Source organism: Notothenia rossii (genome assembly GCF_949606895.1).
Source record: "Notothenia rossii genome assembly, chromosome: 7".
In the NCBI taxonomy this organism is placed as follows: domain Eukaryota; kingdom Metazoa; phylum Chordata; class Actinopteri; order Perciformes; family Nototheniidae; genus Notothenia; species Notothenia rossii.
In genome coordinates, this window is record NC_136905.1 from 56,402,723 (window position 1) to 56,419,007 (window position 16,285).

A 16,285-nucleotide genomic window follows, 5' to 3' on the forward strand; every position below is an offset into this window, starting at 1 on the left:
GTAATGTGGTCCCTTTTCCTAACTCTGGTTAGTACACAAGCTGCAGCATTTTGAATCAGCTGAAGCGACTTGACTGACTTCTTGGTACACCCTGATAATAAGGAGTTACAATAATCCAGCCTTGAAGTAACAAATGCATGGACTAGTTTCTCTGCATCGTTTTGAGGCAAGATATGCCTGATTTTTGCAATGTTACGTAGATGGAAGTAGGCGGTCCTTGAAATTAATTTTATGTGGGTGTTAAAGGATAAATCCTGATCAAATATAACACCAAGATTCCTTAAAGTCTCACTGGAGGCCAAATTAATGCCATCCATAGTTAATATATCTTTAGATAATTTGTTTCGTAGATTCTTCGGGCCAAGTACAATAACTTCAGTTTTGGTCGTGTTTAACATAAAAAAATGTAAGGTCATCCACGTTTTTAAGTCCTTGATGCAGTCTTGAATTTTATTTAGATGATTAATTTCATCAGGCTTGATTGATAAATATAGTTGAGTATCATCCGCATAACAATGAAAGTTTACAGAATGATTCCTTATAATATTGCCTAACGGAAGCATATATAGGGTGAACAAAATAGGTCCAAGCACTGAGCCCTGTGGCACTCCATGGCTAACTTTGGTTTGCATGGAAGATTCATCGTTGACACGTACAAACTGAGAGCGTTCAGATAGATAATGTCGGACATTTGGAGCCGTCAGGACCGAGAGTCGGAGCAGCTCAGAGAAGTTGCTTTAGAGAATTTTACACCCAGAAGTAAGTATTCTCTCCGCTATGTTTGACAACCCCCGTGATTAGTCCTCAAGCTGTGATTGGATGTTGGAATGCGCCGAGGGTTACGCCCGTTACGCCGAGTGTCAAACAGCACTTTGAAATGGGATGGAACCACGGCAGACTATCCAAAACTGGACTCGGAAGGGTCCACCCCCCCTCCCCCACCCCGTCCCCAGAACTACATATGCTACACATACTACACATGTGTGTTTTGCAACATGTTCTATGGCACGTCTCTACTGGGAATTGTAGTTTTATAAGACGTTTTCGTATTTCCCATAATTAGAAGTTGCCAGTATTAAACTGTGTACATCCCTGGAGGTTTAGGGGATAGGAAACACTCAAATTTAAAACATATAATTAATACATGGGTGAAAATTGCTTGTGTCCATAATGGGCATCATTAATATATACCCACATGACAGCTAAGGTCAGAAGAGCTTTATTTAACAGCTGGTCTTATGTCTGTGACCCTTCCTGTTGTTAATTGATAAGCCTGAAACATGCACTTGTCAAGGTTCAGAGGCACATTTAGCAAATATGGCAGTAGCCATCGATCATCTTAAGATAAGATATACTTTATTGATCCCAAGTTGGAAATTTTTTCGTTACAGCAGCATGTTTAACAGTTCTAAATATATTCGGTGGTCTTTATTTGTAAATAATTTAGTATAATCACACAAATTCTGTGTTTTATATTTAATAATTCTCTGTTCCTCATTTATTGAATGTTCAATGTTTAACAAGGTCAGAGATGAAAAAGGTCGGAGATGAAAAACTTGGGTCGCAGGTTCCTACTATAATAGCTTTGTCTGCCACAAAAAAGTAAAAAAGTAACCACTTTCATTCAACTAGGCCAGTAGGTAAGGGCTTTCCACTGGATAATAACTACAGCGATGTATATGTTTTAGCTGAATACCCTAATTGATGCAGTTAGTCACTTCTTTAATGTTTGTTCTTTCTGATGTAAAGTCAAGGTTGTAACTGTTTGCAATGAAGTTGTGGGGCGCTGAACTGTTCCTTTAATTCTTTTGATATATGATAGTCAGTGGCGGCCGGTCCATAGGGGCGCTAGGGGCGCCGCCCCCCCTCTTCCCACATGTTTGATTGTCATTAAAAATTAAAAATTCATAAAAAAATATATTTCCCAAAAATATATATATATATTTTTTTTTTTTAAAGAACAAGGTAAATATGATATAGTTGGTATCAGTAAAATGTATAATCTACAATAAAATCTTGTTTAAAATTGTTTTACGATGTCTAAAGTTACTGATAAGTCACATGTTTCCTGCCTGGACGCAGCGTGTATCATTACCATCTCTCTCTCGTCCGGGCGCTAGAAAGGAGCCCTCAGCCAGAGCAGCTGCAACCAACAAGCTGACTGTTGCTATCTGTAAACTATGCCGCCGAAACATAATTTCAGCCAATCCGCGTCGTCAGATCTGATGCTCAAAGGGCGCCCTTTCAGCGCCCTGGCCTGTGTGTCTGTTTAGACTCGTATCCAAGGTGACGCTACAGTAGGGGATGGCTGCGTCTGCAGTTGTAGACTCCGGTGCTAGTGGATCGCCGGAGCTGTAGATTAACATTTGCATGCTTATTGTAGTTGTAAGGGCAAGGCCTGTGGCACCATGGAGCATATGTGTGGGCTGGACCTGTATTTTACAGGAAAGGAGTGATCAGAGGGTCGAGTTGTCGATTCTTGTTCAGTTTTCATCTTCCTCACCCTCTAAGACTTTGAGTTGCGCGCGCTGCTCAAGAGACGCGCTACCATGGAAACCAAACAATGGTGTACCTGTATTAAAGTCAGAGTGGAAATAGTCGTGAGTAAATCTGATTTTGTCAGAAATCGGGAGAAATGCGGGTGTCTCCCGCGAAAATCGGGAGGGTTGGCAAGTATGACACACACACACACACACGAACACACACACACACACACACACACACACACACACACACACACACACACACACACACACACACACACACACACACACACACACAATGTTCGTATTTAGTCTCCTGATTTTAAATGCCCTAGTATGGTTTTGTCACCATTTCCATAGCCCCACCAAAAATATTTTCCACCAGCCGCCACTGATGATAGTAGTATAGCAGATAACTTTTTTCTTATTCAAAAGAGGCCTTTAGACCATTAGTTTGTCTGTCTGTGTCTCCTATTAATATCTAAGCCTGACAAAGTATTGATATATTGCTTTCCTGCAATGTTAACTACTGTAGGCTATGTTTAAGCACTTATTTTAACTGATATTATACATATGTATTATACTGTCAGGTATTGAACATTCAATAAATAAAGAACACAGAATTATTAAATATAAAACACAGAATTTGTGTGATTATACTGAATGATTTACAAATAAACACCACTGCATATTTACAACTGTTACACATGCTGCTGTAACGAAAAAATGTCCAACTTGGGATCAATAAAGTATATCTTACTTATGATGATCGATGGCTACTGCCATATTTGCTAAATGTGCCTCTGATTGGAACAAACCAACACATTCTCACTTATTAGTTTGTCTGTCTGTCTCTCCTATTAATATCTAATAATAAAAATATAAAAATTCAATAACGTGCTTCAACCACTAGGCTTGCTTTCTATCAGCTTTGCACCGTTATGGTGTAAATATCGCCTATCTACCAATTGGATCAAATATAAAAGTCTGCCGAATTAGTGTTGATACTGAAAGGAGACGTATTGCGTGAAAAGAAATCTAAGATGTTGTTTAATTGCTGACATATTTATGATTCACGTCACGTTTTCAGTTTTGGGGGCAGTTCTTCCTGTTTGTCCAGAAGCCTTCTCATCAGGGCTCTATAAATACAGAACTACGGCAGATGTGTAATATTTAATGCAGCCGAACAGTGTATTATATTGCCGTTATGTCATGACCTCCAAAGAGAAAAGCAAGCAAACTCGGAATAAAGTATTCTTTTATTTTAAAAAAACTTTTCCGGATTTCACAGGAAACAGGGAGTCCGGCTAACTAAAATGTCCGTGCGGAAACAGCCGGATTCCCATAGATCCGATTACACACATTCCCTCAAAACTCACCTTTTCACTCTTGCCTTCAACTCCTAATCAACTAACCCCTTGCCTTTATTCCACCTAGCTTAGCACTTTCTACTTTTGTTGTTATTTTGTTTTACTTGCTTATAAGCGCTTTGAGCACCAGGAAAAGCGCTTTATAAATGTAATCTATTATTAAATTAAAATAGACTACAAACAGTGTATTCTCAAAGGATTGAAGCATTGGCTACTTATTTCTTGATGTTTTGTGCATTAAGCATTCTGTTATTAATGTTTTCAATAATGTACTATCATCTCAAGGACCCCTTGTGTGCTGCTTCTGTGTATTTCAATCAGGAGAGACTTCATTTTGTTTAAAGAACATTTATTGATACATGCCATACGATAAATGTTAAGTCTTTGGCGATTAGACCCCGATCCTGAAATGGTATATCAAAAGGGGGAAATGCAGCCGTGAGCATACTGTATAGGGAACCCCCCGGGGTCTAGACACTGGTGATGATGCTGAAGATCTGGATTTGATGAGGAGATGGGATGAAGTGATGAGGTCTTTGGATTAGCTCTCCTGGCACTGGATGGGATGAAAGGAGGTGGATGGGGAGGAGGCGGGCGGCAGCATGAACACCTGAAATAACAGCTGACTGCCATTTTAAAGTTTGGCTCTAGCACAGTGATTGGCTGCTGGAGAATGAGGTGAAATGTAATATGTTAAAGAGAACGACTGTGATGATCTGATTATATGCAGCTGCGGAGTGAATGTATATATATATATATATATATATATATATATATATATATACCCAGTCTTCCTGAAAGAACTTGCGCTGAGCTTCATTTTACATCAATATGCAATTCACCTGTGAAATTAATTGCCAGTGGCCATAAAACAATGCATACAGGGATCCTTCAAGTCAAAAACAATGTAAGTCTGTTGCAGTTGTTAAACTGTTGCACTTTAATTACATACAAACAGCAAATCATTTTTATTTGCATTGCATTGGGATTTGCATGGGGTGGGAATCAGGCTGCTTGCCAGGATGGAGGCCAGGACATACCACTGAAAAAAATAAAAAATAAAGGGAGGGTGAAGAAGAATTAGTGAGCAGTAATACACATTAAATCGATTTTCATTAGGCTCCTGTAACATTCTTATACTGTTTTATAAACGTTTGAAGACAAGTGCAGTGTTGTATGAAGTATTTGGTATTGGCAGAAAAAAATCTGCCACTTCCTTACAGAGCCCCTCTTCCAACACACACGAACACGCACATGACCAATGAGGGCACGAGATAAGTTTGTGCACAGATGGAAGGCTGACAGGCAGGTAGGCCATCCAGTTATTTTAGCCTTTTTGGTCGTGCTTTTTACAGTACTAGACCTTCCACAGAGGATATTTTTGTATGGATTTTTTGTCAAAGCACTTCAGATATTCATTGCTATCGGGATGTTAAGAGCATTCCATGGAATATAAAAAAAGTGTATCTCAAGCCGGTTTCTCAAACTTACCTACCCCACCTTTAACCAATGTCAATTTTAAAAGTTCATCTACACTGAGTGTTTTTGTTCTCACTCTCTAAACAACTACATTATGGTACGTTAAGGTTCCTTACAGCAACTGTTGCTCCTTGACAAATATGGAAAACTGGTTAATCGGGTTAATAAAGGTAAATAGGCACAGCAGCTGAAAATGCCAAAATGTTGTGGAAAGATCCTATAAAACCTCGAATTATAAGTACACATTCATCCATCCTTAGTGTAATAGTTGTAAAACCCTGACAAAGGTGATGTTTCCTCAGACTATTATCATAGCATCAAAATGTAAAATCATTGCATCCCTAGAGCCTTCCAGCAGAACATTTCAAGTGAATAATAACTACTCCAACAGGCACATTGTATTCCAAGATAAGGGATCAAATAGCATTTGATAGATGCGTTTGTTACGTTACAATTTGATCTGCCCAATAATAGGGTACTGATATATTACCCTTTGTTGTAGTTTACGGTTTCACCACTTGATTGTCACTGTTGTTAATTTGCACATCTGTAGATTAATGAACTTGTGTATAGCTGGTGGTACAGACAGCAGAACTTTTTGCATTTTTCTTTAACAAATGCCACCTAAGATAATGGCGTGCCAACAATTACCACAAATGTTAACAGCACACATAGATTTAATTGTACAAAAGCAAATTAACATACCAAATGGTGCAGGGCTCCCACTGGTAAAGGTGCTCCGTCCCCCCTGTGGCAGGCAGACAAAGACATTGTACATCTGTATGTTATTTGAACGTTGAACTTTCACAAGTACTTATAATATATGTATTGTTAGAATAGTTAGCATATATTAAAAAAAATAGTCATGAAAAAAAACATCTGACCGACTAGAGGGATTTACAGGATGTCAAAAATAGCTTAATATTGTGAATTGGAAAACAGCATTCCTTCAAGGTAAGATAAAGTAATTGCTATACACATTCAGAAAAGTTCTCCAACAGCAAGCACTGTCATCCAGGTAATCATTATCCTACCTTCCGGTTCCTTTTCCTTAGTATTTCGCGGACAGGGAACACCTCGAGTTGGTTGTGAGAGCAATCTGTAATTGTATGGAATACATTATTTGCACAAATGTGCAGAACAGGTAAAGTACGTTTTGTATAGGGCTCAACTCAGAATGCACACACATTTCCACTGTGTGACATAAGCACATTAAGTGTTTCCTACTGAGAAATCACAGAAGTTTCAGAGTCTACACATGGTTTTATTCAAAATCTTAGCTTCTCTGCCATTCCTTCGGGATGTTGCTGTGTCTGCTAATGGACTGATTACATCTTACATTGCTTGCTACTGAGTGGATATGTTTTAGTCTTATAATCATTACACTGGGACTTGGGCTCTGTAGCACTATATTACATTAAGCAAGGATGTGCAAGCTTTTCATTCAATTATAAAGTATAGAAAGGTTTGAATGAATGTGACTTCAGCTTATCAGACAACATACATACAGGTTACTCTGTTGTGTCTTTGTTTTAACTCCAAAATGTGCATGTGTGCTAAACATTAATAAAGCATCCATGCATAACATTTGAAGGCAAATATGAGTCCGGCCTTTAATAAATCAATGTTTGGAACGTCTACAAAAATTGCAACATTAACTTACTGATGCTTATGTGGCATCTAAATGAGTAGAATACAAGCTAAATCAATCAATCAATCAATCAATCAATCAATCAATCAATCAATCAATCAATGTTTATTTATATAGCCCAATATCACAAATGTTACATTTGTCTCAGTGGACTTCACAGTTTGTACAGAATATCAGTATGACAATACGACACCCTCTGTCCTTAGACCCTCACATCGTACAAGGAAAAACTTCCAGAGAAAACCCACAGTTTAAAGGGAAAAATGGGAGAAACCTCAGGGAGAGCAACAGAGGAGGGATCCCTCTCCCAGGACGGACAGACTTGCAATAGATGCCGTGTGTAAATTGAAAAGATAATACATTTGCAACATAGGTAGACCAAATGTTTGGAAATGCATGTGTGTATAATAGGAAGATGAATCCACGAGGATATCCATCCAGGACTTATGATCCAGGACCACAGCCACGACTCAAGATCCAGGACTCGCGATCCATGACACAGGACCGCAGGATCATCCATGACTCCGGATCCCGGCGTATATAGACACCAAAATGAAAGACATTAGGGGAAGCTGGGTTAATCGGAACATGAGAGTACACAGGTATAGACAGAGAGAAGGAAGAAGTAAGATGTCCCCCGACAAACTAAGCCTATATCAGCAAAACTAGGGGCTGAATCTAATCAGCCCTAACTATAAGCTTTATCAAAAAGGAAGGTCTTAAGCGCACTCTTAAAAACAGATAGGGTGTCTGCCGCCCGAACACAAACTGGAAGCTGATTCCACAAAAGTGGAGCTTGATAAGAAAAGGCTCTGGCTCCCATTGTACTTTTAGAGACTCTAGGAACAACCAACAACCCTGCATTCTTGGAACGCAATGCCCTAGTAGGACAATAGGGTATAATGAGTTCTTTAAGGTAAGATGGCGCCTGCCCATTAAGGGCTTTGTAGGCGAGAAGAAGAATTTTAAATTTAAAAAAAAGGAGCCAGTGTAAGGCAGCCAGAACAGGAGTAATGTGGTCCCTTTTCCTAAATCTGGTTAGTACACGAGCTGCAGCATTTTGAATCAACTGAAGCGACTTGACTGACTTCTTGGTACACCCTGATAATAAGGAGTTACAATAATCCAGCCTTGAAGTAACAAATGCATGGACTAGTTTCTCTGCATCGTTTTGAGGCAAGATATGCCTGATTTTTGCAATGTTACGTAGATGGAAGTAGGCGGTCCTTGAAATTGATTTTATGTGGGTGTTAAAGGATAAATCCTGATCAAATATAACACCAAGATTCCTTACAGTCTCAATGGAGGCCAAATGAATGCCATCCATAGTCAATATATCTTTAGATAATTTGTTTCGTAGATTCTTCGGGCCAAGTATAATAACTTCAGTTTTGGTCGTGTTTAACATCAAAAAATGTAAGGTCATCCACGTTTTTAAGTCCTTGAGGCAGTCTTGAATTTTATTTAGATGATTAATTTCATCAGGCTTGATTGATAAATATAGTTGAGTATCATCCGCATAACAATGAAAGTTTACAGAATGATTCCTTATAATATTGCCTAACGGAAGCATATATAGTGTGAACAAAATAGGTCCAAGCACTGAGCCCTGTGGCACTCCATGGCTAACTTTGGTTTGCATGGAACATTCATCGTTGACACGTACAAACTGAGAGCGTTCAGATAGATAGGACCTAAACCAGCCTAAAGCAGTTCCCTGTATGCCAACTAAGTGCTCTTGTCTTTGCAATAGGATATCATGGGGGTGACTGTGGCTGCGAGGGAGTGCGGTCGTCTTTCAACCAGAAGGTTGTGGGATCGATCCCAGCCCATGCAGTCAACATGTCGATGTATCCTTGGGCAAGATACTTAACCCTGAGTTGCTCCCGATGGCATGGCCAACGGTGTGTGAATGTGTATGAATGTTAGGTCCTATAGAGTAAGGTACACTGCTCTGTATGAATGGGTGTGAATGGGTGAATGACATGTAGTATGTAAAGCGCTTTGAGGGGTCTTAAAGACTGGATAAAGCGCTATATAAGTACAGTCCATTTACCATTTACCATTTACCATGGTCGATAGTATCAAATTCAGCACTAAGATCGAGCAAGACAAGAATAGAGACAAGTCCCTTGTCTGAGGCTATTAGAATGTCATTTGTGACTTTAACCAGAGCTGTCTCTGTGCTATGATGTGTTCTAAAGCCAGACTGAAAATCTTCAAATAAATCATAGTTTTTTAAGTAATCACACAGCTGTTTTGCGACTGCTTTCTCAAGAATTTTTGAGAGGAACGGAAGATTAGAAATAGGTCTATAGTTGGCTAAAACCTCTGGATCGAGGTTGTGCTTTTTAAGAAGCGGTTTTATCACTGCTACTTTGAATGATTGTGGAACATAGCCTGATAATAAAGACATATTCATAATATTTAATAAAGAAGTGCTAATTCATGGAAAAACTTATTTTAACAGCTTAGTTGGAATCGGGTCGAGTTTAGTGGAACGCCATATCCTTTCAAGTTAAACATACCTTTCATTTTGATGGTTCTTTTACGTTGCTGCCGCTTTGGTGGGATTTGGTTTGATGGTTCCTGTTGTGATGGTGGGTGGGTGATGGGAGCCTGGTGTGGTGGTGGGTGGGTGATGGGAGCCTGGTGTGGTGGTGGGTGGGTGATGGGAGCCTGGTGTGATGGTGGGTGGGTGATGGGAGCCTGGTGTGATGGTGGGTGGATGATGGGAGCCTGGTGTGGTGGTGGGTGGGTGATGGGAGCCTGGTGTGATGGTGGGTGGGTGATGGGAGCCTGGTGTGATGGTGGGTGGGTGATGGGAGCCTGGTGTGGTGGTGGGTGGGTGATGGGAGCCTGGTGTGATGGTGGGTGGGTGATGGGAGCCTGGTGTGATGGTGGGTGGGTGATGGGAGCCTGGTGTGGTCGTGGGTGGGTGATGGGAGCCTGGTGTGATGGTGGGTGGGTGATGGGAGCCTGGTGTGGTGGTGGGTGGGTGATGGGAGCCTGGTGTGGTGGTGGGTGGGTGATGGGAGCCTGGTGTGATGGTGGTTGGGTGATGGGAGCCTGGTGTGGTGGTGGGTGGGTGTTGGGAGCCTGGTGTGATGGTGGGTGGGTGATGGGAGCCTGGTGTGGTTGTGGGTGGGTGATGGGAGCCTGGTGTGGTGGTGGGTCTGCTGTTTCCCCTGGTTGCTGATCACATGGCACCAAATGTAAGATATAGCTATCGGTTGGGTTGGGTGGGTCTTGGGGTGGTGTTGGTGTGTCAGGGGTCTCTTCTTGATCTGGGTTGAGTGTTGTCCAACCTACAAAGGCTTTGCAGTACAAATCTGTTTAAAAGCCAACATATTTATTTATTTATTATGTATAATACCAAAATGTTGCATTGGTTAGTTATCTATTCATATATATTTATACATATCCACATCTGTTTATACAACCATTTCATTCATGCCTCCCCATTAGGGATGTTAAGATTCACCAATTTGCATCGGTGCACCGGCATAAACGTTCAAGAGGCGAGTGCACCGGTTGAAAGACTGTACATCGGCTACAGAAAGACGAGAAAGACGGTCAACTTGAAACATCGCTCGCAAATTGTAAACGATGCCGTGCCGCTTTAGTAGTACGAGGAATTTAGCGACGCACATGAGGCGACATGGCTGCGGCTGAAAAGAGAAACCTGAAAGTTAGACATATGAGTGAAATCACTCAGTGAGGTGTTCTGGCAGAGAGAGTGGTGTTTAGTTTACAGCAGCCTGCGACGGCCAATAATAGTTTAAATGTCTTCCTTACTGTAAGCAGTTATGAAAGAGCTGTTTGTGAAAGGTTATTTTTATTCTTTATTGTTCATATAGAACCCACTGCGTTCTGCTCACTGGTGAGTTAGCCTTTGGATGAGTGTTAAGCACATCAGGCTGGCAGCTGTATGGGCATTGCACTATGGTAGTTGTTATTAGCACATTGTTAATCATAGGCAATGCATCCTTAAATTGTTTAACTGTGAGGTGTTATACAATTGTACTCTGGAGAGTTTTTTAAGGTAAAAAAGGTAAAAAATAAACAGCATGATGGGATGTGCAGTGCTAGTAGAGAGAACCAAATATGTAAAGCACTTTTTTGTTATTGTATGATTTGCTTAATATAAGGAATAAAACAAAAATCCTCTGTCGTACCATAATGAATTATCATTATTTTGCATCGTGTTGAATCGCATCGTATCGCCCCGTATCGCATAATGTTGAATCAAATCGTATCGAACTGTATCGCAACAGGGGTGAATCGTATCGTATCGCATCGCTTGGTGTTTCAAATGTATCGTTAATGTATCGTATCGTTGGCAACGTATCGAGATGCGCATCGCATCGGCCTCAGTGATGGAGATGCACATCCCTACTCCCCATATTAGTATTTCATTTTACTTTCTGTTTCATCTTATTCTATTTTAGATGTATATATTTGACTTATTCCTGCATGTTAGTTTTGTACCTACGTTGTTGGACTAGTTTCTTCTTGCACTATTTTATTTCTTCTTGTACTGTTTGTATGCTGCATTGTTGGAGGAGCCTGGGAGTTAAGATTGTCATTGGCAACAACTACGCTGTAGCTGTGCATATGACAATAACACCTTTGGATATTGAATGTTTGAAAACAGGAACATGGAATACACACACATACATTATAAAATATGAAATTAGGCCAATGTGCAAAACATGCAAAAAAAGGCAACCCTAATCTATCTAAACTGTAAAAAAAAACTTAAATTGATTGAGTATGTTTATAAATGTTTATAAATGTTTACAGAAATCAAACTGATCGCTTCAATATTTGCAAAAGTCAATGGTATCCCCCACACTGGGTTATCATTGGAAAATGGAAGTTTGATAAGTGAACAAAATGTATTTATTTAAGTTTTGGCCTGCAATATAATTAAGACTCATATGTGAGATTGTGCGAGAGCTGTCACTGGCTTTATTTCTAGACTTTGCTATCCAAATGTGTAGGTGGGAAAGATGTGCTGGGTCAGGTCACTTGAGAAGACGTGTGTGCCTGTGTGGGGGCCGGAGTGTCTTCAGTGCGCTCTTTGTGCACCACAGAACGCATTGGAGACACAGTCTGGTACTTGCATCTGTTCTGCTATTGTTTACTGCTATTTCATGTTATCTTGGATTTTTTTCATCAGCTCCACAACTGACCACGAGTGTCAGTACTATACTGTTTCAACCATCTCCTCTGCGCTCCGATTGTGGGGAATGTGATGGCGAGACAGTGCTGATGAAATACTAAGTGGAATTTGATTTGAGATTTGAGTTGGCTTACTTCTTTTACAATTGAAAGATGCTTATGGAATTAGTTATGGCTCACAAGCATATGCACAAATAACACTGATGGTTTGAATGTAGGATCTTTAAGAAACGTGTGATATTAACTGAAATTAAATATGTGAGAGATTATATGTATAATGATGCTTATAACATGTATTTATACAATCTGGCTTCAATTCACCACCTCACAATATGCATAGACAATTTCCCCTGTCACCATAATCTTCTGTCAATTAAAAAAAATATATAGATTACAACTTTTGCATGGGAAGTGGCATACACCTCTTTCAAGCCCTGTGTTGTGCATACATAACAGTTATAAATGAGACCCCAGCTCTTTAAAATGACTCTCTTTGTTGCTTTGAAATAAACAGGACAAATCAACACCACACATTGTATAACAGATAGTCAATATATGCATGAGTGACTCGTGCAGATGGTTATTAAATAAATGCAATCTTACCTGCAACCATCAGATTGTAGATGACCTCCATATTTTCGAGGCATGTCTTGGCGTATGTGGTCAGCTGGGCATGCGTGGGCATCAACACCTTTGTTTTAGATGCCACCCTCTTGCTAGGGGGATACGCCAACAGCAGCAGGGGCTTCAAGCCAAGGGCATGCAACTTTTCCATCTGGGAAAGTAATTGTTGAGAGGTAGAGAGATCAATTAGATAAATACACAAAACTGTTGTTTACATTTGTTGAATTTATCTGCAAGCTTGCCCTGAAGTAGCATCAAAATAAATCATCTACACTAATATCCTGGGTAATAAAAACAATGATTTGTTCATAATGTTTTGTTGAATACATTTGGGATTTTTAACTTATGAGACATTTCCTAAACTTCCTACACAATTAAACAGTTAATTCTGTTTGAAAATCATTAATTATGAATTATATTCTCATTAAAGGTAGGGTATGTAAGCTTGAGAAACCGGCTCGAGATACACTTTTAGTTATATTCCATGGAATGCTCTTAACATCCCGACAGCTATGAATATCCGAAGTGTTTTGACAAAAAATCCATTAAAAAAATTCATCTGTGGAAGCCCTAGTACTGTAAAGAGCACGACTAATTATTTTAGCCGGCCCGGCTGTATAACTGGACGGACTACGTGCCTGTCAGCCTTCCATCTGTGCACAAACTTATCTCGTGCCCTCATTGGTCATGTGCGCGTTCGTGTGTGTTGGAGGAGGAGCTCTGTAAGGAAGTGGCAGATTTTTTACAGCTGTGTATTTTCAAATCCTAGCGCACTCGAGCTGGTTTCCCAAACTTACATACCCTACCTTTAATGATACAATTAATACTTTGGATGTTAAGCAATACCAGTTAATTTATAATCCTCTGACAAAGTAATAAAACTACTTTTCACACTTTTGGTGAATGAGATAATTCTGTGAACTACATACCAGAATGGCGGCGTCATCAATAACGTGGGACTTGATTCGGTTTTTTGTCATTGATGACAACCACTGCTGCTGCTGGCTTTGGAATTTTTCTATTTTCTTTTTCAGTCTCACAATTTTGGGCTGTGTATGGTTACATACTGGGCAGATTTTATTACCACAGTAAATACTTTGCCTACAGCTTGGGCAGGTCTTTTTTTGGGACCCTCCAGCCATTTGTAGGAGTGAGAGAGTGAGTGATTAAAAGAGAAAGTGAGAGAGAGTGATTGAAAAAGAGAAGGTGAGAGAGTGATTGAAAGAGAAAGTGAGAGAGTGATAGAAAGAGAGACAGTGAGAGAGAGAGTGGCTCTTAAAAGTGCCGTTGGTTTTATATGTGTGTGTGTGTGTGTGTGTGTGTGTGTGTGTGTGTGTGTGTGTGTGGATATGTGTGTGTTGGTGATATAGAGTTGTAAAGAAGCTGTAAAACAGGAAAAATAAAAACATGATCAGGATTATTTAGAATAACAGTAACATCTGTGCATTACTCTATTATGCAATAATAATTTAGTATAATTTATACTGTGCATATTCTTATATTATGAGGGACATGGCATACAAACAATACAGACACAATATACAAACAATACACAAAATGAAGAGAGTGCAATAATAATTAATCTGTGCATTACTCTATTATGCAATAATAATTTAATATAATTTATATATCTTATATCTTCTACTATATATTTTAATTGTACAATGTAAAAATCTCAATGTCCCCACTGGCCACTCAAATCCTCTGGAAAAACTCCAGGTCCACATTTTCTGTTCCACTCCATCGCCGATTCCACTATTACAACTCTGTGTTGAAAGCTGTCTTTACAACACATGGGCAAATACAAGCATTTAAACATATTTTTCTAACAGGCACCTCCGCTTTCCAACTGTGCCGGGGACAGCTAATGTCACTTAGCTGTATAAACTATAAATGCTATCCAGCTGTATAAACTATAAATGCTATCCAGCTACAAACTTTGACCGGAAAGCCGGAGGCTAGCTGAACGTGGCCGCTAGCTTGCGCGTAGCCTATTGTAAAAGCTAAACACACTACAAAACTCAACATAATATCCAGGAATGAAACGCTATAGAGACTGTGCTACATTGGAATAAATAAAAGTAATATCATTTCGTGTTTTAAAGAAATAAACTCCCCTTGATTTTAGATACTTACTGTAGTCCGTTGTGAGATGAAATGAATGAAAGTGACGTGATCGTGGGCAACGTCACGTGGCTACGTCACTGCCGTCAAGCGCGACATAACGTTGCCGTGGTAACGACGGCATCTTCTTCTGGTTTATCGTTGTTATAAAAAAAATGATTATTATTACTATTAATGATCAAATATGAATGTAATTGTCTTTTAAATAACGTAAACTAAAGGGAACAATCTAGTTGACACAGCTGAAGCTCTGGCCTTCCTTAAAATTTAACTAATTGAATAAAAATGCACCGTTTTTTGAGAACAAACATTGGTAAATAATGCACCATAATACATTCTGACGAAAAATAAAAATTACTATGAATACAAATAAAATAAAAGAAGCCTCCCGTGAGTTAGCCTACTACAAGCTATAAAGTAGATTTTTAAAACGTTTTATAGAATAAAAAGCTCACTGCAGGACGTTGTAGAAATGCGTGTGTGCACCACGACAAACGAGCCTCATTCACTTTACATTGGGGTTGTTTGCGTGGTGCCGACACGCAAATATAAAAGATTCCGTGACTCCACCACGCAATTCGGTGTTAAGGAGTCGTGGAGGAGTCACGCATTCTGGTAAGATCAGGTTGAGAAAAACAGGTATAAGATACAGTAGGCCTACATGACTATCTGATCTGAGGGGAATTTCTCGTACTTTGTTTTAATTTGTAATGTGTGCCATTTTGTAAAGGACTTTGAGCTGCACCTGCTGCATGAACATTTATTATTTTGTATTATTATTATTATTATGAATAAAAGTGATGTGTAAGATATGAAAAGCAGCGGCAAAAAGAAAAGTCTTCAGCCTGGATTTACAAATAGTAGTAAGAGTTGCAGCAGAAGTAAAAGATCTTCTTCCACCTTTTTTAATGAAATAAATAATTTATTAGAAACCTTTATCATTTGGATGTGCACAACACTGTGTTGGTGAATTATGTGTACGGTATCAGCCTGATTTTTCTCTTTTTTTATTCCCAACCCTGCAGGACCAAAGAAACTTCACGACACCAGTGAAACAAACAATACAAGTTGAGTTTAATACAAAGCGTTCACAAACACAAGTCCTGAAAGGCTATTTGGAAGAGAAGCAGCAGCTACTGGCCTACAAGACAGGCTATATTGACTATGACTGCTGTTATTCCATTACACAAGGACCAGAGGGTAGGATGCCAGAAGAGCATCGTCCCAAACAAAGAAAAAAGACCACAATATCCATCCAATATCTGAAAACAATCCTTAAAAATGCCTCCGGGCTTAAATGTTGAGCCTCTGTTCAATCCCATCTCCTAAGGAATGAAATAAAAACAGATGGAAAATACATTTAAGAA

General features: G+C 39.5%; 2 protein-coding genes across 6 annotated transcripts in view; both read right to left on the reverse strand.

Moving 5' to 3' along the window:
* LOC307047234 (uncharacterized protein) overlaps positions 1–16,285 on the reverse strand; it is a 323,132-nt gene that overhangs the window by 40,094 nt on the left and 266,753 nt on the right. The window lies entirely within an intron of this gene.
* LOC307046704 (uncharacterized protein) lies at positions 3,553–15,127 on the reverse strand. 5 transcript variants are annotated; one of them, XM_079693217.1, is made up of 7 exons: positions 14,931–15,127; positions 13,900–14,177; positions 12,774–12,945; positions 9,512–10,315; positions 6,367–6,431; positions 6,038–6,080; positions 3,553–4,895 (listed from the first exon to the last, which is right to left on the reverse strand). In XM_079693217.1, the coding sequence occupies exons 3-7, from the start codon at positions 12,943–12,945 to the stop codon at positions 4,822–4,824; spliced, it is 1,158 nt and encodes a 385-aa protein (XP_079549343.1). In that variant the 5' UTR covers positions 13,900–14,177; positions 14,931–15,127; the 3' UTR covers positions 3,553–4,821. The 5 variants fall into 5 exon arrangements, with proteins under 5 accessions (XP_079549343.1, XP_079549344.1, XP_079549342.1 ...); XM_079693218.1 differs by having other exon boundaries at positions 13,896–14,177; XM_079693216.1 differs by having other exon boundaries at positions 3,559–4,895; positions 9,512–10,291; positions 13,724–14,177; positions 14,931–14,987.